Raw genomic sequence first — 19,931 nt, forward strand, 5'->3', positions numbered from 1 at the left:
AAATGTCCATATGTATGTAATAAAGTTTGCAAAGTTCTCGCTAGAAAAACGTTCCTGATAGACTTTGACACTTCTAGGTGTGAACAAGACCAAACACCTCGTCCCTTTTTTTCCTACCAAACTTTCACAAATTAGTTGCTCACTCGTCATTCTTCTGTGAAAACCAACGTTCCATCACAAGACACAAACGCCTTTTTCGATCATCCCAGTTGATGCGATTAAAATGAGATAGAGCACGAGAGCCTGGTCGGAGATCCTCATCTCTGATCACCAATCTGGATGCGGTAACGGTAGCGTTCTCTTTCCTCCTAAATATGGACTGCCATTGTTACCCTCCCTCCAGCCATTAGCTGTTTTCCACCCAAAACTCCTCGCGTTGAATCTACCCTCCCACGGGCTATCTAGTCGTGACATATCGCACCACAGGCGGCCGTTCAGAACCCGGACTTCTTGTAAGTCCCTCTTTCTTCCTCCTGGAACATGCCACAAGGATGGTTTCCCCGAATCGTGCATACTGGGCGGATGCTCTTGCTATTCTTCATAAATCAGATTAGTGGATCCATCCTGCCCTCCAATCGTCCTCGGTTGCCTTTTATCCGATAGTCCTTTCCGCCGCCACATAACGAACTTGAATTGACATTTTCTCGTGTTAGTGCCCTCGATATTCGATTTTCCGTCGGCATGGAACGTTTACTAGTCACAGTCAATGTACCGAAGCGATCATTGTCGTCCAGGTAAGCCCGCTGCAGCTGCTGTGCATCATGCGTAAGAGGACGGGTCCCGCTGGGACCGTGACGCCACCTGACATGCGCATTGCATCGATTCTGCAATGATCGTTTTTTTGCTGATTTCGTTTCTCAATAGCCCCGACGATGAACGCGGCGACATGGATAAACCTACGTCTCGATCCTCGAGCCCGACTCTACGTCAGTTCGCGACACCTACGGGGACCTTTCGATGGGCGGGCCTCGGACATGCCAAAGATGCATGGCGACAAGTCTTTCGAGAATATCGGGACACCGACAGCTCTTCAGGCTCCTCGTACACCCGCGAGTCGTCACCAGCTACAACGATCCAATCGGGGGCCAGTCCCAAGCTACCGATCTCTTCTTTGAGCCACGCAGAGGCGCCGTAAGTTGACTTCTCTTTCGTTGATTGTATTAGTCACTAAGTCGTTCTTAGCGCCGTGGCGACTCTACTTGAACCTCTTGAGTGTGTGTCTCTTCCTCACGAGTTTCAGGATACTTACGGTTCAAACACAGATGGACAAGTCTTGCCGACAATCCTTCCTCTCTCATGGCTCCTCGTTCGGAGAGTCCCCGGCTTTCAAGCAGTCCGGAGCATAGCCATAAGGAATTCGACGACCAGAACCAAGACTTGCATACCCGACAATCACTGGATACAATTATTCCTCCTCGTACTATTCGAAGTAACTCTGATCTTTCTCGTCCGGCCAATACCACACGGGAGTCCTCCAGTAGAAGTCGAATTCCCAATTATGACAAGAAGGCTTGGGAGAAATACGTCGAGAAGAAGACGGACAAGGAATATATGTGCCAATGGTCACAGCAGTTCCCGGATCGATCACTTACTTGCACTTATAAAGCCAAGAGGCCCTTGATGAAAAGACACGTTGAAACGGTTCATCTCAAATACAAGTTCGTGTCACTATCCGGGTCCTTTGGGTAGCACTGACGGGACCATTAGAACTCATTGCTGCAAATATTGCGACAGGCTCTTTCCTCAGGTAAGTATTCGATATGGGCTCGGTAATGGAGACTGAGCGTCAACAGAAAGCTAACGTTGAAGTGCATGAATCGTCTCGCCAGTAAGTTGTTTTTATCTTTGCGTGTCTGATGCTCATTGCTGGTACGTAGCACCAAGGCCAAGAACAACATCTGCCAGTATGAGAACTGTGGGCTTCGGTTCAACGACCCTGCCAGACTTCATCGACACAAGGTTGACGCCCACGGTTATGTTCCGAAGGAGACGAAGAGGCGAAAGAAGAATGGGGATGCTAAGGACTCGAGGCCTGCGGACTATGAGTCGGTCCAGCCTTGGTCTGCTGAGAAAAAATTGCCAGTCGGTGGATGAATTGCAGAGGAAACGAACTAGCCGAAATAGACATTGTGCGCACTATGTAAATAATTGATAAAGAATCGAAAAATGTTGAATAAAAACGCCGAAGCATGAGCCATTTCCTTATCCTAATTACCTTGCGCCGACGTCGCAATGTGCCATTCAGTAGGAGTACCCCATTTCTGTTCTATCGATGGGTCTGCATGTCTTCATCTAGTTCCGATACCCATGGCGTGAAACATATCATTGGATGACGGAAATAAGATGTACCTGATTGCGGTTTTAAGGGACTCAAATTATGGGATGTCGACAGTCGGTACTTCTAGAATACTGGCGGTGTCCCAAGGTTGTTTGCACATATGTTTGTCAGAGTGGGTCCTCGTTCGCATGGCCATATGGCCGGCGAGATCAGATCACATCTTGATTACGTTTTTGGAGACGCGGCCCTTTAATTGTAGCAGTGGCGTAAGTCATGGAGATTTGTGCTGCCTTCCGCCGGATAAATCTCATTTTCACGCTATCTACGTGGAACTCGGAGTCCACCTTTGCACGGCCTTTCCCTAGCCGAAAGGCAAACTCCAGGACACAAGGTTTCGATATTCGAGGCAACTGACGGAAGCTAACGGAAGCTTTATTGAGGTAATAATGATTAGAATTATTTCAGGAGGAGAACCAGGCCTTTGTGAGGTTCTTCGAATATTAAGTCAGGACTTGCAGATAGATTTTTTTGCGAAGCTGCTATCAGTCACTGGCAAGCAGACGAACTACCGGGTAATTCGAGCCGAGTAGCCGGCTTAGCTGATTTACGTATGATGGTAGTATAGCGTAACGGGAATCGCCGGCAGCTCACTTTAGTATGTCCTCGAGCAAGTCACAGCTGGGAAGCCTCGGTATACAAGCGCCTGTTTTGCATCCACAAATAGTTCATGTTTCTGCGACCACATGCAATGATATGTCGTTGTTCAAAGGTCTGGGCATCTTTCCAGCAACTCTAGAACAACTTGGGAACTGATATTTGGTAGACCTTTTGAGGGAATATCGGAGACTGGATGACACGATAACCATGCGATTGAACCGTGCGAATGCCGTTATGCGTGACAGAGCTAGAGAACAGTCTGCTCGACCGGGTCAAGGAACAGTCCAGGACCAAGCATGCTCGTATTTGTGGCAGGAACTAATGGGTGCGTCGCCGTCTGTGATTACGATTCGCAGCGAGACGGTCTCACCGTGATAGATTAGCGAATTGGAATCGTCGCACACAACTCGTCCAATACTGCGTTGATGTCGTAGACAAATCGTTACAGGACAAAAAGAATATCGTTCAGGACGACGCGTCGAGCCCGGCAGAACAACGGAAAGCACAAGCTGAAATGTACACTGACAAAGTCAAGGTATGCCTTTCCTAAACCAACTTACTGATGATCTTTATACCTTTCATGCAGCGGACGCAGATACATCAAGAATTCACTATCGAAGCCATTGTACGGAAGCGCTCAGTCGACGGTGCGTAATCCTTGCCTCACAGTTTCTCACCAATTCATTCAAAATTTCCAGCATTTCGTTCCCGGTGTAAGTATTTCGAACCACCAGCAACTGACGAGGAGGGTCGGAAAATGTGGTTCGGTTGAGCCGGCCCTGGAGAGTTATACATCACGTGATTACATGACGTAGTTACTTAGTGCCATCTTACGCCAAAATGACGCGCCAACTTGCCTTTCTTTCTTTCTTTCTTCCTCTCTCTCTCAAAGAATGCTGCCCTATATCCTGACAGCCCTCCTCCCTCTTCAAGTGCTTGCTGCCTCTTTCCTTGCTCAAGATTCTCAGTTACCATTCGATGAGGACATCAAAGTTCCTGTCCACCTTGGAGTCATGAGTCGCTGCCCGGATGCTTTGCTATGTGAAAACATCTTTGATAAGGTTTTGACGCGTGTTGGAGGCAAAGTTGATTTTTTATTAGTATATGTTGGTCGGTGCGTTTCTTGTACACCGAGTTGCTTCTGTTTTAGGACCCATTTGCTAGACTCGATGACTCAGAGCCAGATTTTGGCGTAGAGTGCAAACACGGACCTATTGAATGCGCTGGAAACGTCCAGCAACTTTGTGTCGCTAAATACGCTTCGTTCGATCAGTGGTGGGAATTTGTACAATGCCAGAACTATCAGGGCAAAGAAAAGATCGGCAGACCAGAAACTGCTTTCAAGTGCGCTCGCTCCGCACTTTTCGACTGGGACGGTCCAGTTTCCCAGTGTGTCGGTGAGGGAGCGTCTGGCAAGGGAGAAGAGGGTGTCGGCTTGCTCCACAAAAGTGTCAAACTGGGCAAGTCCATGGGCATTGAGTAGGTTTTTTGTTCACACTTCCTGCCATGTCACTGACATATAGTTCCTCAGGAAAAGCTGTACGATACTTATAAATGGACGAGAGGTTTGTATCCGTGATGAAACCTGGAAAAACTGCGAGGTGAGTGCAGGTAACGCTTGCTGACATCGTTGTAAAAGTGCTTATTTGTAGGACGGCCATACTGCGAACGATTTCATCCGGCAAATCAACAATGAGTACGAGAGAATAAACAGTAATGGTAACCGTCGTTCTTGAGTGTGGCGTTTGTGTGACGTGCCTAGACGAGACTGGACTTTTTTATCACACTTTATTCTACTTACGAATTTTGTATCACCGCGACTGACGAAGCATTACGTAATTATATTGCCCTCCAATGTCGACTCGAGTGGCGTCGTGGTAGAAGCACCCCCCTTTCAACTATCACTTTGGAAGGGCAATACTCCACTGTTTTTTCCATCGACAATGGAGAAGCAAGTCGAACAGCTCGTGGAAATGGTGACTTCTCTGTAGTGTGTCTAGTATCCTCATTCAAGTATCTCTTCATTGTAGGGAGCCAGTCAAGCTCAAGCACGAGCCGCTCTCACGCAATACAAAGATGTCATGGAGGCGGCAGAACATATCTTCGAGGGAAATTTTGACGATGTGACTGAGGACAACGATGTCCAGATGGTGTCCGCCGAACCGATGGCCCAGACGAAGCGACATAGAATGAATGTGAGGATAGGCCCTTTTCAACTGTAATTTGCTGATATATCGCGTCCTTGCGGCCCAGACTCCCGACGAAGGAGAGGACGAGGACATACTAATCGACGATGAGGACGATGGTGAGCCTCCGGCCCTCCCTAATGAGCTACGCCCCTCTTGACGCGTCAACATATAGAAGAAGAATTCGTGGACTACGATTCGGATTATGAAAACATGCAAATGGATTTTACCAAGACCACTGCCGATGTCGATCCATATTCTGGTGTGTGTTGTACGGTCTCGAGTGGCCCCGATGTTCACAGACGTAGGCATCTTCTTTTCCAAGGATCGTCGAGAAGAAGTCATCGAAGTAGGGGAGGACCCTGAATCCACCGTTATTGATGGCATCCAGGTCAAGATTATGACTCAAGGTGAGTGGATGAAGGGTTGCCCCGAGGGCGGAGAACAAAGCTTCTTGTTTGCTTTATACTCCCAATTAACCGAAGGGCAATGTCCCTGTCCTCATGATTGTGGCACTTCCATTCCTCGGTCTAAAGGCGATTTTTTTGCCATTTTCGTGAGTACCTTCGAAATGACGCCAGTGATATTTTGACCTTTTCCGTAGCCGGATTTTCCTACTTATATCGAGCATCTTCGAAAGATCATTCGAAGAACATGCGCGCAATGCCGAAAGGAGTATTGTTATGCATGCGGTGAATCCATCTCTACAGATAAAGTGCACAGACCGTCTGCCGCCACGGACGACAACCCTTTGTTCCATTGTTCTAACATGCAAGGTGTAATTTTGGGTGTTGGGATTTCAATGCTTGAGCAAATGTTTGTGGACCAGATCAATGAGACGACCCATAATAAAGAATCCAAACCGAGAAGTAGCAAACGGCGCAAACCCAACCCGGGAAAAGATCTCGATGATGATGATGACATTTATTATACACCAGTTGGGGGAAAGCGAGCGAAGGGAGGAACCGGTTATGCTGGAGACCAAAAGGAAGACGTAAGAATCGCTTTGCCGTGTCTCCTGCCTTTCTCATATTTTGCAGAATTCCGGCCAGGTGGAGGCACAGGCTATACAACAGGCGAAGGACGAAAGGATTGGAGGACTGCTAACCGCAGTTCGAGTATACCTGCCATCGCTACGCAGGCTCGGAGGAGGCCAAACTAGTGACTATCTTGTCCATCCAACTGCCCTAGCCCACCTGCGACGACGTTTCAATCATGTCTGCAGTGTCCTGCTTAGGAATGACTCTTTGGCAGATATGTCTGAGCGTTCGGTGCTCTACTTCGAACTTCTGGAGTGGCTAGAGGTGCTTCACGACTTTTGAATGTTTATGGTCCGAATCACTGAACGCTTAATTTCAGACAATATCAAATCACGAAGCTTTGGCGAGTATGATGGCTATGCCCATCATGGCAGTAGCATCTGTTAAGGCTAGTACGCCAAAGAAAGGGTCGAAATCCCATATTCGAGAGCGTACAATTGTGTATGAAGGCAGCTCTAGTCCCCGCGAGTTACTGGAAGGTATCGTCATCCAAGCGCAAGCTGCTCTGAAAGGTCTGGAGGGCATGAAGCTAGTTGAAGATGGACCTAAGGAATTGACGGAAGAAGAAAAGCGGATGACCATAAATCCCAAAGGGAAAGCTAAAGAGACCGAGCCTGTTGTGTCTGAAGAGAATCAAGCCCTGATCAGTTTCTGTCGCCGTATTCTCTCCACGACGACTGCAATCGACCGTTCCCTTCGTGATACAAAAGGCGACGCGTTCGTTGACAGACTACACGCCTCTCTTCCGAAGATTCTCACATCCTCTTCTCAAGCCGTGTACGTGGAGGCTGGAACAACGGAGGAGAGTGCCAAGAAGGCTTACCTGGAATGGGCGACTAGCGTTAGATTTGAGTACTGTGATCTCACTCTACCGTCGACCGATAAAGACGATCCGGACAACCCTGTGCCTCACTACAAGTTTTATTTCAACCAAGAAGCTCGGAATCTAGCGAACATGGATATTCCGAAGCGCTCTCTGGCAATCGCGAAAGAGGTGTGTTGCGAGCGATATCGCGCTGTGGGTCGCATGAGCTCACGGCTTTCCATTATTAGCTCGCTATTCTGACGGCTAATTTACCCGTTGCGTGGGATTCGTCTATATTTCTACGAGTGGATGAGACAAGAGTGGACATAATCAAAGTGCTAATTACTGGGCCAGAGGGAACTCCGTATGTTAACTAATTTTTTTTTCCTAGTGGTTAGGATCTAACGTTGTGACTACAGGTATTATAACGGCTGGTAAGTTTGACCGGTCAGTTTAGGTTGCCATGTTTCTCATGACACCCAGCTTTCTCTTCGATATATTCCTGGTGCAGCGTTATAACGAGGCTCCTCCTAGTGTCAAATATATGACGGTAAGTGGCGAAGCACCCTTCTTTGCTGATCGTGCTAATGAGCGTAAAGACGGGCGGAGGAAAGTACCGCTTCAATCCAAACCTGTATGCTGTACGACCGTACTTTTACTGTCCTCAATTTTCTTGGTGTTCAATCTGTACATAGGACGGGAAAGTATGCTTATCCTTGTTAGGAACATGGACCGGACCAGGATGGGTGTCCGGAAAATCAACGCTGTTGCAGGTAGGATCCGCGTTCATGCCCTTGGCGACTTGACCGATGGGGTCCAGGTTTTGATCTCAATACAATCGATGATTTTATGCGACGAACCTTACCTCAATGAACCTGGATGGGCCAGCAGTGCAGGAACACCACAGTCCCAGGCGTGTAAGCTACCGAATTTCATGCATTTCCATTGCTTTTCTTAATCGTGCTTTTAGATTCCGCAAACGTGCGACGCATGGTGGTCAAGACTGCGGTGAGCTTTTCTATCCTTGGAACGCAACGTCTTCTTATACATCGTGCTACAGATGCTCGGCAACTTGAAGAATCCACCAGAGCCATTTGAAGATATCATTCGAACACATTTCCGGCTGAAGGCTCGTACGATTTCTGCTCAGTTAGACCAGTGGCTTGCCATGGATGACGGAAAGCCGACGACTTCGGATGGTGGAGGATACGGAGGAAGCGAGAGGGTTGCTGGAGGAAGTTCGAATGGCTTCAAGGCAGACTGCGATGAACTCAAGGCAATACTGAAAGACTTGTAGATGATATTTATGCAGAGAAAACGCGTGCACATAAGTCCGAGCAGTATCGAGTTATATAATACAATTTTGACTTTCATTACCGGTGACGTTGACACGTGAAATCGCAACGGAGACGCGTTCAGGAATGACGGCGACTATCCTTTCTGCCTTTTCTTCTCTACCTTGACGCCAATTTCTTGACGTTGACTGGCCGACAATTAGGACGCGATGGACGACTCCGTCATTCAAGGAATTGCAGGCTCAGCCGGGGGCATCGTGGCCATGTCCGCAACCTAGTGCGTCGTCGCCCGTCTGTCCAGAACGTCGTCTAACGGAACCAGTCCTCTGATTTTTATTTCTACTCGAGCAGCGGTCGAAACGAGAAATGAGTCAAAGGTGCAGCAACAACTTTGTTGACCTTTACTGACTCGTGTATCTAGCCCATCGTACAAGCTGTCCTTGATATCGTCAGACGAGAAGGCATAACAGGCCTCTACAGTGGCTTGAATTCCAGTTTGCTTGGTATCGCAGTCACGAATGGGTTTGTTTTCCAATTCTCCCCATCGCGGTTGTTCTGACGCTCTGAGAGTGTCTATTACTACTTTTATGAACGATCTCGCGGAGCCATACTCAAATCCCGAGTCGGCGGAAAAGGCTTGAGCACCATTGAGTCCATCATAACAGGACTCGTTGCAGGCACGTTCTTCTCTCGAACCGCCAACTGTCCCTCTCATGTACCGACAGGCTCAGCAACAACGATAATTAGCAATCCAATATGGGTCGTCCAGACTTCTCAGGCTGTTCGGACGCTCAACCAAGGTTCTTCCAATGCATCCGGGCGCCCTAAGAAACCTGGATTCATTGAAGCTGTCCGAGGAATTCTTGAAAAGGATGGTATTAGGTATGTCTTCTAATTGTGCTTATCACTGGTTCCCTGATACCGAATCCCAGCGCTTTCTGGCGAGGCATTGGGCCCGCTCTTGTCCTCGTCATGAATCCTGTAATTCAGTACACTGTGTTTGAGCAGTTGAAGAACACCTTGATCGCCCGAAGGACAACCAAACTGAGACTAGCAGGTGCTGCTGCCGCGACGGCAGTTCTCAGTGACTGGGACTTCTTCTTCCTAGGGGCTATATCAAAACTAAGTGAGTTTCTTTACTTGCACAATCCCTTGCAAGCAAGCATTTAGCATTCTACTCCTCAGTCGCCACAGCATCAACCTATCCTTACATGTTCGAGTCTCTCACTTAGTGCGGCGCTCATGTGTTGATGCTTTCCTTCCAGTGTAATCAAGAGTCGAATGCAAGCCGGACATTCAAGCGCGCTGGGATACAAATCCACTCTTGATGGGCTACTAACTATCTTACAAGAAGAGGGCATTCACGGTCTTTATAAGGGCGTTGGCAGCAAGTTGACTCAAAGCGTTCTTACGGCAGCCATTCTCTTTGCAGGACAAAGGCGCATATATGAAATCACGAAGAAGGTAGTTCTCAATGCTGCTCCTTCTAGACACACTGATCTGACCACTGATAAAGGCTCTATTGACTGCGAGCAAGTTGTAAAACTACACATCAGTGTCCGCCTTATATTGTACATTAGTCTCCCTTGTATAGAATGTTACCGGAAATAACGGCTTGCAGCGGATCAAGGGGAATCTACCATGGCTAGGACAGTAAGGTCTACCATTTAATAGTCGTCACCAATTATTTCCATATTATATAGAGGGAATATAACATGTACACCTCACCCGAGGTGGAAAATCACCTTTCTTGATAAATCGATGCCAAGGCCTTCGACGCAGTGTAGGACTTGTCGCCGTTTCGCCTCAGAAGCCCAAGAGGATGATTCCTGTGTTTGTTATCAAGATGACCGAAAAGAAAAGGCGAAGACAGACAATTCTTACATTCACAGGCATCACCGTCACTACGCCATGTCGTATGTCAGCAACTGAAAATATGTCTGCCCAAGTCTCCGCGCCCAACTGCGGAGGGTCCGGAAACGATAGCTCACCTAGAACCCAAGGTCAGTACCATACCGTAATTGACATTGGTAACCCATGGCACACCTCCGGCAGGCGGGGGTTCGTTGGTTGAGTGGTCCGGATATGAAAAACAGGCATATCGGTTCGTGTCAAGGAGCCTAGTGCATTGCTCGAGAGGATACCATTCATATGTCTCCTAAGAGCCAATAAGAACTAAATATAGGATGGAATGGACTTATTACGGGGTCAACGAGGAACGAGGGAGAATATTGCCCCTTGTATCTCATCTTCTGACACGAGTGGATGTAGTATCCTTCAAGGCCCATAAGAGGTAAAAAGGAGAGATCAGGAAGTGAACGTACCCAAGTAGAGATAATTCATCGATGGCACCCCCGCGTCATGGATTTCACGGGCCAGGGAAATCTCGCGAAGTGCGCTGACCTGGAAGGCTCGTTTAAACCTGACAGAGCTAGTATTAAATACAATTACCTTTCCTAGGGAGAACTTCTCCCAAGTCTTGTCATACATGAAATACACGCTCGATACACAATGAGGTAGAATATCCAGGACAGCTACGGCGATCAGCTGGCCGTCCAGTCTGTATAGTTGGTGATACGATCCGTACCGGGGCGGAAGATGAAACGGAGCGGGAGTGGTATAAGGAATGAGTTCTCCCTTGCAGAACGATGTCAGCATAATATGATGTCTGGAAATGCATCAAGATACCCGTAGTGGCGAGTTGACCAAGAAGCGCTTGAAACTCATGCTGGAGTTGTCAAAATCATTGTGTATGTCAGACTGGTACTTGTCATATAAGGCGAATTTCTCTGCAGAATAAGAAGATGGTTCGAGAACGACCTGTGCGTTCGATTAGAGCGATACAGCAGAGACAATTGCACGTTTTACCTCAAATTTGTGGTGAGTCGTTTCAATAAAACCAGACTCAGAAGCGTGTATGACGCTGGGCCACACGAAATCTGAGTTTTTTGACTTTGCAGGTCGGTGTATCCTGATGGATGTGATTTTCGATATTTTGGCGTATGTAACAGAGCGATGGGCGCGCACTTTTGGTTGTCTACAGCCATCTCGTCATCATTTTTTCCTTCCAGGATGAACCGGTTCCATCTATGGCACGATGAGCAGGGAACGCCGCCAAGTGTGAGGACGATCCAGTACCGATTGACAAGTTTACGCTGACTCTTTGAAGGCTTGAAAGCAAGTGCATCCAGTCTGTACTACCGCGTGAGTGCCTAAAAGTCATTCCGACAGACACACGGACTTGATAGGATATTGAGGACAGCACGAATTCTTCATGTCTGGTTTGTAGCAGTACGTTCCTGTAGCTGTTCAGCAGCAAACAAGCCACAGATGAACGCCATGCACACCTGATCTGCGCCAGCCACGGTCAATCATATCCAGGTACACCTAGTCCTCGTCGCGAGAATCGACATTGCGATTGACGAAGGAACTTACTGAGCAGGACAGCTGCAACGCCGATAAAGTTGCGGAGCGTCTGCTCGTTGATGCAGCACTGCGTTCGCCAGGAGGTGAACAGTATCCACAAGTCGACGACGAGGTGCCGCAGGGTGCGACAACGCTGACTACGGCAGAGGACATGGGCGTTGGAATGGAAAAGGTAAGCGCTCCTAATCGCGCTTCCGTCCTTTCTTTTCAGATAATCACTCGGATTTCAGAGCAAAAAATACACAAACTCAGACGCGAAATCAATTCTAAGTCGGGTTCGCGACTCTAGAAATTATAGTACAGTGGTCACTCCCTGCCTCTCGTAGCCTCCAGATTATACTGCACGTTCTTCCTGTATTTAGTCGTCAAATCTGCCGCGATCTTGACTGACGCGTTAGCGCGAAGAATTTGCTGCAAATGGGCTCGTCAGATGCGCCAATAATTTACCGCAGTTCTCCAAACCTCTAGACACCGATTGAGTTCGGATATTGTTTCTGTGCATTTAGACTTGACGAAAGTTGAGGCGAGGAAAAAAGGAAATAGACAAGAAATTGCCTACCGAATTTTTTAAAATACGTTCAAGGAGAACTGCCTGCTGCTCTGCATGAGGGTTTTCCATGATTGATAAGAGTACAAGAGAAAGGGAGTCACGCTTCCGTTACCAGGTCAATTACATACTATTCATCACAAATTACTGTAAACTAGATAATAACGATGGTACAACAAGGTGATGTGGAGGTATAAATACAAAGCGTAGCGTGCATGAGTGAGCGACATGAAAAAAATGTGATTCTTAATCCAACCGAAATGACCCTACACCTAACCCCAACCGTCCCATCTTCCATATCGTCTAAACTCTCGCAAGATACAATCTCGCTTCTCCTTGCCTTCCTTGTCTTTCTCTTTCTCCTTTCCCTTTTCCGATCTCCCGACCGACGATACACTAGGCGTTCGCTGTCGTGTCATAGAAGACGGCTTGGGTGGCGACCCCGAGATATGATGAGAGGCATTATAGCTTGTGTGTGTATTGAGCTCGGAATGGCCCAGTGATGGCAAAGACAGTCGATACCAGCCGCCCGTATACGTCAAGGCAACTAGTTGATATTCCGCATTAGGATGGTCTGGGTCATCGCTGCGACCCTCTATCCAGCCAATAACACATCGCTCTTCGTCTGGTACATCGGCTGTCGGGGATCGCACAGACGCGGAGGATAGAGATATATGAGACGACTGCGTTGGTATTCGATATTGCGCATAAGACCATTCCGATTCGAAATATTTCGGCAAGGGTAAATAGCTAGTCAATGGTGAGAACGAAGATTGGCGATTACTACTGAAGATTAACGATAAACGCATAAAGAGCAAAGCAGAGACACTCACGAGACGCTAGACAAGACGAGAGTAAATACATGTACAGTCCCTTTGTCACTCCATACACACAACTCTTCCTCATCTGGTCTAAATGCGACACCAAATATGTCAGCCTTGTCTGTTCCACGCCGCAGTTCGCGAACAAGCTTTCCGGTGTGCGAGTCCCAGATTCGCACCAGAGTGCCGCGAGACGACGTCGTCGCGAGTAACCGACCTGATGGAGGTAGTGTCAGAGTCGTAAGAGCACTTGTATGCGCCGCAATAATAGAAACCGGATGCTTTGCTGGAGGCGGTGGCGGTTTCTGAGGAATATCTGAAGGTGGGCCCTTGGGCTTAGGAGGAGCGCAAGGCGGAAGGTGCACAAGCTGTACATGGCCCATCTGACGGCCTGGAATTGCAAGTAGTGTCGAATATGCAGCAGTTGCGAGAGCAACTAGCCCTGGAACGTTGTTTAAGCATGAATGTATCAGGGTATGAAGAAAGGACAGGACCTTTGGGATTATCGCATGTGTCCCATTCGCCATATCGTGTCAGACGCTCGCCAACCTCAAACACGACTACCCTGCGACGGAGGGCGACCGAAAGCCACCCACGTCTGCAAGCCAACCCACGGACCCTCTCCCTAAATTCGAGTTCGGCTACTTCACATCTGATGGCATCGTCCCACAGCACGACTTTATTTGGAGGGTACAGGGGACTTCGACCGCCACCAAGAAGAAATAGAAGAGACGAAGTATGTAGGGGAACAACGGCGGACAAGGTACCTCCAGTAAGCTCTATGTAGCATCCATTGGTCAGTTCTCGAACATGGAAGTCGGGACTACGTACCGCGCTTGCGGAGGAGGGTCAGAGGCCAGGTGCGATACACAGCAAAGCCAGCAGGGGTAGCGGTGGTAAATATGTCGCAGTCAGAGTCGAACCTGGCGTCAAATATGTGTATTGGGGCCGTCGCAGAGATGGAATGACGAGCAAGATTCATGAATGATGGTAAAGCGCTCCAGCCAACTACCGTCCGTTTCTGGCGTTCAAGTCACGTGGTTTCAGGTACAAATATTAAATTGGCATTGCAATTGACGCTACATTTGTGTATGCATGGAAAAAAAAGAAGATACATAGATGGTTGTTCCCAATTGTCCCGAGTTCTGCCCTTTTTACACCCAATTAATCAGCTTCGATTGCTCCCATTGCTCGTAGCAATCGACACCGTTGAACGTGACGCCAAACGCGGTCCACTTCCAACAGGATTTGTCGCATCCCAAGACTTGGGTGGACGTAGGTCGACGTGTGTCAACTGCAAACGTGCCGCCTTGAATTCGAGCTCTTCAGCCTGGTTCTGCGCAACGAGCGCTGCCCGGGCTTCTGCTTGTCTCTGCAACTCGGCTTCGGACTCATCAGAGAGATAGTCGGTGAATCCGCCGTCCGAAGTGACGGTACTGTCGCTCATCGACCCGCTGCTTCCTGATGCATTGGATACACTGTCTTCATCCTTTTTAGCTGGGCGCGCGAGTAAAATTGACGGGGATGGATCAGCAGCCGCCCGTGGCAGGGAAGACTTGGAAGGAGGGATACTCGGCGGCTGAACTAATGTTCGACGTCGTTCTAGTGATTGGCTAGGAGGGGAGCGATTCGCACCAGTGCCCTTTATGGCTGCAGCAACTGGTATGGGTGGACGGGTCGCACTAGAATTGCGGCGGGGAGTCGTGGCGCCATCGAGATCAATGGCTTTACGACCTGGAGAAGAAGTAGATGGAGGAGTCCCAGGCTTCTCCGGACCTTCGTTAATAGATTGGCGACGTTCCGTTGGGGGTGATGGTAGAAGATTAGCACCCGTACTGCGCGAAAGGCTGTTTGATAGAGAAGCTGAGCTCTGCTTTGGGCTGCCTCGGGACTTGGGAGGAATGGAAATGGCAGCTGACTTTGGGGGCATGACTGCAGGCTTGGATGGCGGGCTTCCGTTGGCGCTGCTATTCTTTCTATCTGGGGGCTTTGACCCTGGAGCACCCCTGGCCGGGGCTGCAGGGCTCCCACCCGGACGAGGTGCTGCGAGACCGTCGAGGGTGGCCTTGATATCGGGAGGAATAGGTATATGGTGGACGATGCTGACGGATCGCCAGTCTGCGGGCTGGATCATGCGCTGCTCGGAAGCAACTGGGGGTCGACAGCACCCGGGCCACCCGGGATTGAGATAACCCGCAGCCTTTTGAGGAGGATTTGTGCGAGCCCACTTGGATAGAGTTGAGCAGGCAGACAATATGCAGGGCAAGAAGAGACGCACTTTGCAGTAGCCACAGCCATTAAATGAGTCGACTGGGATGAATGATGAGTATGTACATGATGTGGCGGCGGCGGATAAAGGGTACCTTCAGCATTCTTTAAAAAGTAGACATCAAAACGAGGATGAGAGGCACGATTACGACAGACCTCACGGACATGAGGACACCTGGAAGGGTCAATAATGATTGAGTCGACGAGGGGGACGGCGCACGGACCTAGTGGGATGGGGAAAGACCTTGCACATAGGGCAAGTGCTGATGGCCTGGTCGAGGGAGCCATAGGCATAACACATGGGCGACACTCGAAGAGCACTCCTGAAATTACCAGCCCCAGCTACACCCAATAAGGGCACGTGCTACTTCCTCCTTAACAACTTACCGTCATGGGCAAATCCCAGTCAAAGCTCACCCCGGAACAGCTCCAAGATCTTCAGAAAAATACCTACTGTATGTCCTTCTCTCCGACCACCAGCAACCCTGCTGAATCTCCCAGTCGACAAGAAGGAACTCCAGCAATGGTAACAGTGTCCGATCTTATCATCTACCATATCTTATCCTTTCCCCCAGGTACAAGGGTTTTCGCAAGGACTGCCCCTCAGGCCAGCTAGACAAGTCAGAGTTCAGCCGCATATACAAACAATTTTTCCCCTTTGGCGACCCAGCAGAGTTCGCCGACTATGTCTTCAACGTCTTCGACGAAAACAAGAACGGTACCATCGATTTCAAAGAGTTTATATGCGCCCTCAGCGTCACCAGCCGTGGTAGACTAGACGAAAAGCTCAAATGTGCGTCCCCCTCCTCCCTCCGTCCCCTCCATCTCTCATCCAGACCCGCCGCAGGGGCTTTTCAGCTCTACGACCTTGATAAAGATGGCTTCATAACATACGACGAAATGCTCCAAATCGTCCAATCCATATACAAAATGACTGGGGAGATGGTCAAGCTCCCTTCTGACGAAGACACGCCAGAGAAGGTAGGTCCATTTGTCTCCACGCAGTTTCTTGTCAATCAATCCAGTCCCCGCAGCGTGTCGACAAGATCTTCCGTAATATGGACAGGGACAAGGATGCAAAGTTGACCTATGACGAGTTTGTCGAGGGTAGCAAGCAGGATCCTACCATCGTGCAGGTAAGCTCTCATTATCCAACCCTTGCTATATCATTCCATCCCTTCCTCACAGGCATTATCACTGTACGATGGTTTGGTTTGATATATTTGGGTCTTGTGAGTACCTTAGCACAAGTCTCCAAACTTCCCTTACTACCATCTAGCTGTATTTTTCTTCATGTTTGTTGTGGACCTGAAGTCTTATCTATATCACTTATGCAAACGCGAATGTAGCTGTATCCTAACAAACCTCGATTTCGAATCTATAGAGTCTGTCCAATACATATAAAGATTTACTCATCACGCTCTCCTCGTCCACAGCTCCCTTCCTTTCACCCACGTACTCTGGACATATCCCTGTTTATCCAATACGACAAGATCCGCGTCGGCTCCCGGTCGCAGCGTTCCCTTTCTGTCTTCGATGCCCAAACACCTAAAAGAACATTAGCTGAAATAAAAAGTGATGCTAACTCGGACGTACTTGGCGGGGTTCATGGTCGCACACTTGATAGCTTGCCCCATATCACAGCCTGTGAACCGAGTAAAATTGCGGACACATTTATCTAGGGTCACAACACTGGTGATAATCAGAATCAGAGATGAAACTCCAAGTAACACACACCTTCCGGCAAGCGTGTCGGTTCCCTCCAAGTATAGCTTATCTCCTTCCTTCACAAAGCGCTTACCGTCGCGCCACTCATGCACCCCATCGTGGAGATGGGGATCTAGGATCTTCATAGCTAGGATATCAATTAGAGCCACACCCGAATGCGAAGAACGCAAGTTCTCACCATCCGTGATGAGGATGCAGCCTTCAGGATACGCAGAGTAAGCCAACTGGACCTGCCGCATCAGTCACAGAAAAAGACACGAGACTGCATTGATCTCACCCTAACAGAGTTGGGATGCGAATGGATTCCATCAACAATCAGCTCGTAGAATGGCCTCATGAAGTCATAGTTCTCGCCGGTCTTGGGAGGGGATTTCTTGTCACGGTATCGGGCGAACAGAGGCGTTTGGGGAGGGGTAACAACATCATCAAAGGCCTCCGAGCCAGTTACTGGTACACTCAGCTTGAAAGAGTGGGTTCGCTTTGGCACTGGCGCCTGCATGGGAGAGTAAGGCTGTCCAGTTATAGGAGAAAAGGGTGAAGCCAGATGAGGAGATGCCCCGAGAAGACCGATGATGGACGGGTCCCGGTGGTGCAACTGCGGCATTGCATTGAAGAGATGGGTGATAAGCCTCGCTCCATTTCGTACAGCAGAAGTTGCTATATCAGAAGTAGCGATGCTAAGAGGAACTAGGTCAGAATGAACTGATACGGAAATAAACGAATGAACCTATGTCCTATGGAGAACACGACGCCTCGCTTGTCAAGCTCGGACACCGCCTGCATAACGCCCTCGATCTCAGGAGCGGCAGTGATGATGCGAACACCCATCGAGTCTTCCATGAGCCAGTCCTCGCTGTCTGCCAAGTTGGCGGTGCCGTACAGGTCCTCGAAAGACCGGAAGCCCTCCTTGGCTGAGAGAAGGAAGGACGGGGCATGCGCACCGCGCTTCGCCATGTCGATGAACGGGCCCTCTGCATGCCATCCCAACAAGTTCGCAGACGTGGGAGAGCTGTACGGCCGAAGGAGACGGAGCAAGGTGGGATAGAGCGACCTTTCTTGGGTCTAACCCTGGATCAGCTTGGACAGCCTGATGAAGAAAAGGGCATACAATAATAGTAGGAACAAGTCTATTAAGGCGTCATTAGCGGAGGTCCAGTGAGAGCATTAGTCCACCTACGAAGTGACTCCTGTTTCGACAATCTTCTCTGCGACGGAGACTAGGCCGCCTTTGTAGGTCTCCTCATCGCCGTCGAACACTGAGAAATCAAAGCCATACGCTCCGTTGATTTGGATATCGATGAGGCCTGGACTGCGATGGAATCAGCAACTGAGGACCCCACCGTTCACAAGGAGCTACCTACCTGAGGACGTTCCCGCCCAGGTCTATCACTTTCTCGGGCCTTTCTTTTCTCAAATAAAAGGACCGCTATAATGCACAAAAGTGAGTTTCCACCGACAAGGACGACACAACACCCACCTGAGCATCCAGAATGACCCCCCGAACTTGATCAATCCAAAGGTCCTTTTGAAGCAGAGTTCCATCCTCTTGCGGGAGGAGACAGTTGGTGAAGCAGACGAGACCGTTGGCAGAGGACATTGGGCTACTCATGAAGCCTCAGCTGCCCTTTATTGCATTCCGGTGGCCCATAAGGCTCAGCCATTCTTCGGTGTCACTTGCAGAACCTGGCACGCACGTGCACGGCAACAGTGGCAATCCTGGGAAAGAAATAAAGATAAATTCAAAGCTTTCCGTACTTTCTCAATACTCTATCTTCTACATCGTCCCCGACCCACGCATACAGGCCACTCGAGAATGCGAGATTATCCTTTTCTCCTTTAAATGCTTTGTTAAAATCCTGTGGTTGGCCTGGTTGACCGGCACCTGTCGCGGCGAAGGGAGAAGCCATCATAGTTTGAGAAGCATCTTGTGCAGCTATTACTTGCCATGAGCAACCAGCCGTAAATACACAAATACGTAGCACTCACCATTGTCACCACCAAGTAGAATCCGGTAGAGCCCATTCAGTCCGAAAAAGTTCAAAAAGTACCACGACAAGGAAGACACCCATCGAACATCCATGTCAGGAGTCTCTATTCCTCGTTGGAGCATCGATTTAAATCCAAGGGTCAAGGGAAAAGGTAGCTTGACTGAAAAGTAAATCAGTTAAATATACAGAGCCAAATATTCAGCATACATACTGAGAACAAAGCCTTGGAAGAAAAAGTTGATCCATCCCATAATGACCATCTGCGGAACCATCATGACCATCTGCGTCTTCATGCCAGCCATCATACCATCCATAGCAGCAGGGTCAGTTATCGGGTTCGGGGGTGAACTGGGCGCTTCTCCCTCCTTTGTAGGCCCATCCTTGAGATATGCACCTGCCTCGAACGAGTCCGAAAGATGCTTAGAGATGGAGTGGTAAAACACGGGTGATATTGGCGAATACGCTGATGTAGCACGAAGAATTTGAGAGCGAGCTAAGGCTCGTCTGGAAGCTGCCCAGTGAACACAAGGACACTGACAACAATGAGTAGGACACGCACTGTTCTCGAACTGCAGCGCGGGTAAGCTTTTTTGGTGGAGACTGGAGGAGCAGTACGACATAATGCCGTAGGATGCCCACTAGGATCTGAAAATGCCCATATAGTACACGACGTTGGCAACAGAAGAAAGCATACCATGACCAGAGTGATAGGAAACAGGACCCAGTCCCGTATCTGAGAGTCCAAGTACAGCGATCCCCTGCAACGACATGAGAAGGAACGACAAGGACAGTAATCGAAGCCTTACGCTGAATTGATCATGACCGTTGAGAGACAAATGCCGAAAATGGATACGCGTCATGCACGTCCGCAGCTTGCCTTCGCTCTTCCATC

General features: G+C 49.0%; 12 protein-coding genes across 12 annotated transcripts; 6 read left to right on the forward strand and 6 right to left on the reverse strand.

The window, feature by feature from the left end:
* The first annotated feature begins 563 nt into the window (after window positions 1-563).
* Window positions 564-2,175, forward strand: BT62DRAFT_671553 (uncharacterized protein). Its single transcript, XM_043181824.1, has 7 exons — window positions 564-734; window positions 865-1,131; window positions 1,183-1,212; window positions 1,263-1,658; window positions 1,708-1,747; window positions 1,794-1,828; window positions 1,878-2,175. The coding sequence occupies exons 1-7, from the start codon at window positions 682-684 to the stop codon at window positions 2,092-2,094; spliced, it is 1,038 nt and encodes a 345-aa protein (XP_043042733.1). The 5' UTR covers window positions 564-681; the 3' UTR covers window positions 2,095-2,175.
* Window positions 2,176-2,935: 760 nt separating this feature from the next.
* BT62DRAFT_887931 (uncharacterized protein) lies at window positions 2,936-3,707 on the forward strand (the record flags this gene model as incomplete). The annotated part of the gene is made up of 5 exons (XM_043182940.1): window positions 2,936-3,047; window positions 3,102-3,260; window positions 3,319-3,470; window positions 3,522-3,582; window positions 3,634-3,707. The coding sequence occupies 5 exons, from the start codon at window positions 2,936-2,938 to the stop codon at window positions 3,705-3,707; spliced, it is 558 nt and encodes a 185-aa protein (XP_043042734.1).
* Window positions 3,708-3,828: 121 nt separating this feature from the next.
* On the forward strand, window positions 3,829-4,671 carry BT62DRAFT_887820 (uncharacterized protein; the record flags this gene model as incomplete). The annotated part of the gene is made up of 4 exons (XM_043182933.1): window positions 3,829-4,049; window positions 4,100-4,414; window positions 4,467-4,536; window positions 4,588-4,671. 4 exons carry the CDS (start codon window positions 3,829-3,831, stop codon window positions 4,669-4,671), a joined length of 690 nt encoding a protein of 229 aa, XP_043042735.1.
* Window positions 4,672-4,759: 88 nt separating this feature from the next.
* BT62DRAFT_964259 (uncharacterized protein) lies at window positions 4,760-8,346 on the forward strand. The gene is made up of 16 exons (XM_043188720.1): window positions 4,760-4,911; window positions 4,966-5,130; window positions 5,189-5,240; window positions 5,297-5,383; window positions 5,430-5,677; window positions 5,726-6,115; window positions 6,162-6,425; window positions 6,481-7,155; window positions 7,215-7,330; window positions 7,386-7,400; window positions 7,450-7,516; window positions 7,566-7,607; window positions 7,662-7,739; window positions 7,787-7,883; window positions 7,937-7,974; window positions 8,027-8,346. The coding sequence occupies exons 1-16, from the start codon at window positions 4,879-4,881 to the stop codon at window positions 8,261-8,263; spliced, it is 2,604 nt and encodes an 867-aa protein (XP_043042736.1). The 5' UTR covers window positions 4,760-4,878; the 3' UTR covers window positions 8,264-8,346.
* Window positions 8,347-8,362: 16 nt separating this feature from the next.
* On the forward strand, window positions 8,363-9,944 carry BT62DRAFT_672142 (mitochondrial carrier). The gene is made up of 9 exons (XM_043181825.1): window positions 8,363-8,538; window positions 8,584-8,638; window positions 8,683-8,783; window positions 8,832-8,938; window positions 8,987-9,143; window positions 9,194-9,387; window positions 9,432-9,474; window positions 9,527-9,725; window positions 9,778-9,944. The coding sequence occupies exons 1-9, from the start codon at window positions 8,471-8,473 to the stop codon at window positions 9,802-9,804; spliced, it is 951 nt and encodes a 316-aa protein (XP_043042737.1). The 5' UTR covers window positions 8,363-8,470; the 3' UTR covers window positions 9,805-9,944.
* Window positions 9,945-10,305: 361 nt separating this feature from the next.
* BT62DRAFT_945332 (uncharacterized protein) lies at window positions 10,306-11,859 on the reverse strand (the record flags this gene model as incomplete). The annotated part of the gene is made up of 11 exons (XM_043187940.1): window positions 11,697-11,859; window positions 11,609-11,648; window positions 11,503-11,560; window positions 11,400-11,453; window positions 11,289-11,348; window positions 11,130-11,232; window positions 10,950-11,081; window positions 10,713-10,898; window positions 10,586-10,664; window positions 10,466-10,536; window positions 10,306-10,419 (listed from the first exon to the last, which is right to left on the reverse strand). Coding segments are annotated over exons 1-11 (1,041 nt in total), but the record flags the coding sequence as incomplete, so codon positions are not given.
* A 134-nt stretch (window positions 11,860-11,993) lies between these two features.
* On the reverse strand, window positions 11,994-12,306 carry BT62DRAFT_1002828 (uncharacterized protein; the record flags this gene model as incomplete). The annotated part of the gene is made up of 3 exons (XM_043176879.1): window positions 11,994-12,098; window positions 12,150-12,194; window positions 12,247-12,306. The coding sequence occupies 3 exons, from the start codon at window positions 12,304-12,306 to the stop codon at window positions 11,994-11,996; spliced, it is 210 nt and encodes a 69-aa protein (XP_043042739.1).
* Window positions 12,307-12,506: 200 nt separating this feature from the next.
* BT62DRAFT_964268 (uncharacterized protein) lies at window positions 12,507-14,045 on the reverse strand (the record flags this gene model as incomplete). The annotated part of the gene is made up of 4 exons (XM_043188721.1): window positions 13,887-14,045; window positions 13,550-13,834; window positions 13,068-13,497; window positions 12,507-13,020 (listed from the first exon to the last, which is right to left on the reverse strand). Exons 1-4 carry the CDS (start codon window positions 14,035-14,037, stop codon window positions 12,507-12,509), a joined length of 1,380 nt encoding a protein of 459 aa, XP_043042740.1. The 5' UTR covers window positions 14,038-14,045.
* A 51-nt stretch (window positions 14,046-14,096) lies between these two features.
* On the reverse strand, window positions 14,097-15,643 carry BT62DRAFT_929210 (uncharacterized protein). The gene is made up of 4 exons (XM_043185675.1): window positions 15,548-15,643; window positions 15,419-15,498; window positions 15,334-15,365; window positions 14,097-15,282 (listed from the first exon to the last, which is right to left on the reverse strand). Exons 1-4 carry the CDS (start codon window positions 15,622-15,624, stop codon window positions 14,224-14,226), a joined length of 1,248 nt encoding a protein of 415 aa, XP_043042741.1. The 5' UTR covers window positions 15,625-15,643; the 3' UTR covers window positions 14,097-14,223.
* A 26-nt stretch (window positions 15,644-15,669) lies between these two features.
* BT62DRAFT_672433 (EF-hand) lies at window positions 15,670-16,721 on the forward strand. Its single transcript, XM_043181826.1, has 6 exons — window positions 15,670-15,778; window positions 15,825-15,849; window positions 15,899-16,116; window positions 16,171-16,304; window positions 16,358-16,459; window positions 16,512-16,721. Exons 1-6 carry the CDS (start codon window positions 15,715-15,717, stop codon window positions 16,539-16,541), a joined length of 573 nt encoding a protein of 190 aa, XP_043042742.1. The 5' UTR covers window positions 15,670-15,714; the 3' UTR covers window positions 16,542-16,721.
* Window positions 16,706-18,868, reverse strand: BT62DRAFT_672443 (Metallo-dependent hydrolase). The gene is made up of 10 exons (XM_043181827.1): window positions 18,529-18,868; window positions 18,413-18,477; window positions 18,229-18,360; window positions 18,160-18,178; window positions 17,779-18,113; window positions 17,329-17,728; window positions 17,230-17,275; window positions 17,061-17,178; window positions 16,920-17,015; window positions 16,706-16,871 (listed from the first exon to the last, which is right to left on the reverse strand). The coding sequence occupies exons 1-10, from the start codon at window positions 18,658-18,660 to the stop codon at window positions 16,739-16,741; spliced, it is 1,476 nt and encodes a 491-aa protein (XP_043042743.1). The 5' UTR covers window positions 18,661-18,868; the 3' UTR covers window positions 16,706-16,738.
* Window positions 18,791-19,930, reverse strand: BT62DRAFT_979281 (uncharacterized protein; the record flags this gene model as incomplete). Its single annotated transcript, XM_043189425.1, has 6 exons — window positions 18,791-18,984; window positions 19,038-19,199; window positions 19,251-19,543; window positions 19,599-19,684; window positions 19,734-19,797; window positions 19,917-19,930. 6 exons carry the CDS (start codon window positions 19,928-19,930, stop codon window positions 18,791-18,793), a joined length of 813 nt encoding a protein of 270 aa, XP_043042744.1.
* Between the last annotated feature and the right edge of the window lies 1 nt (window position 19,931).

The sequence above is a fragment of the Guyanagaster necrorhizus genome, assembly GCF_019112545.1.
Source record: "Guyanagaster necrorhizus MCA 3950 unplaced genomic scaffold BT62scaffold_6, whole genome shotgun sequence".
Classification (NCBI taxonomy): Eukaryota; Fungi; Basidiomycota; class Agaricomycetes; order Agaricales; family Physalacriaceae; genus Guyanagaster; species Guyanagaster necrorhizus.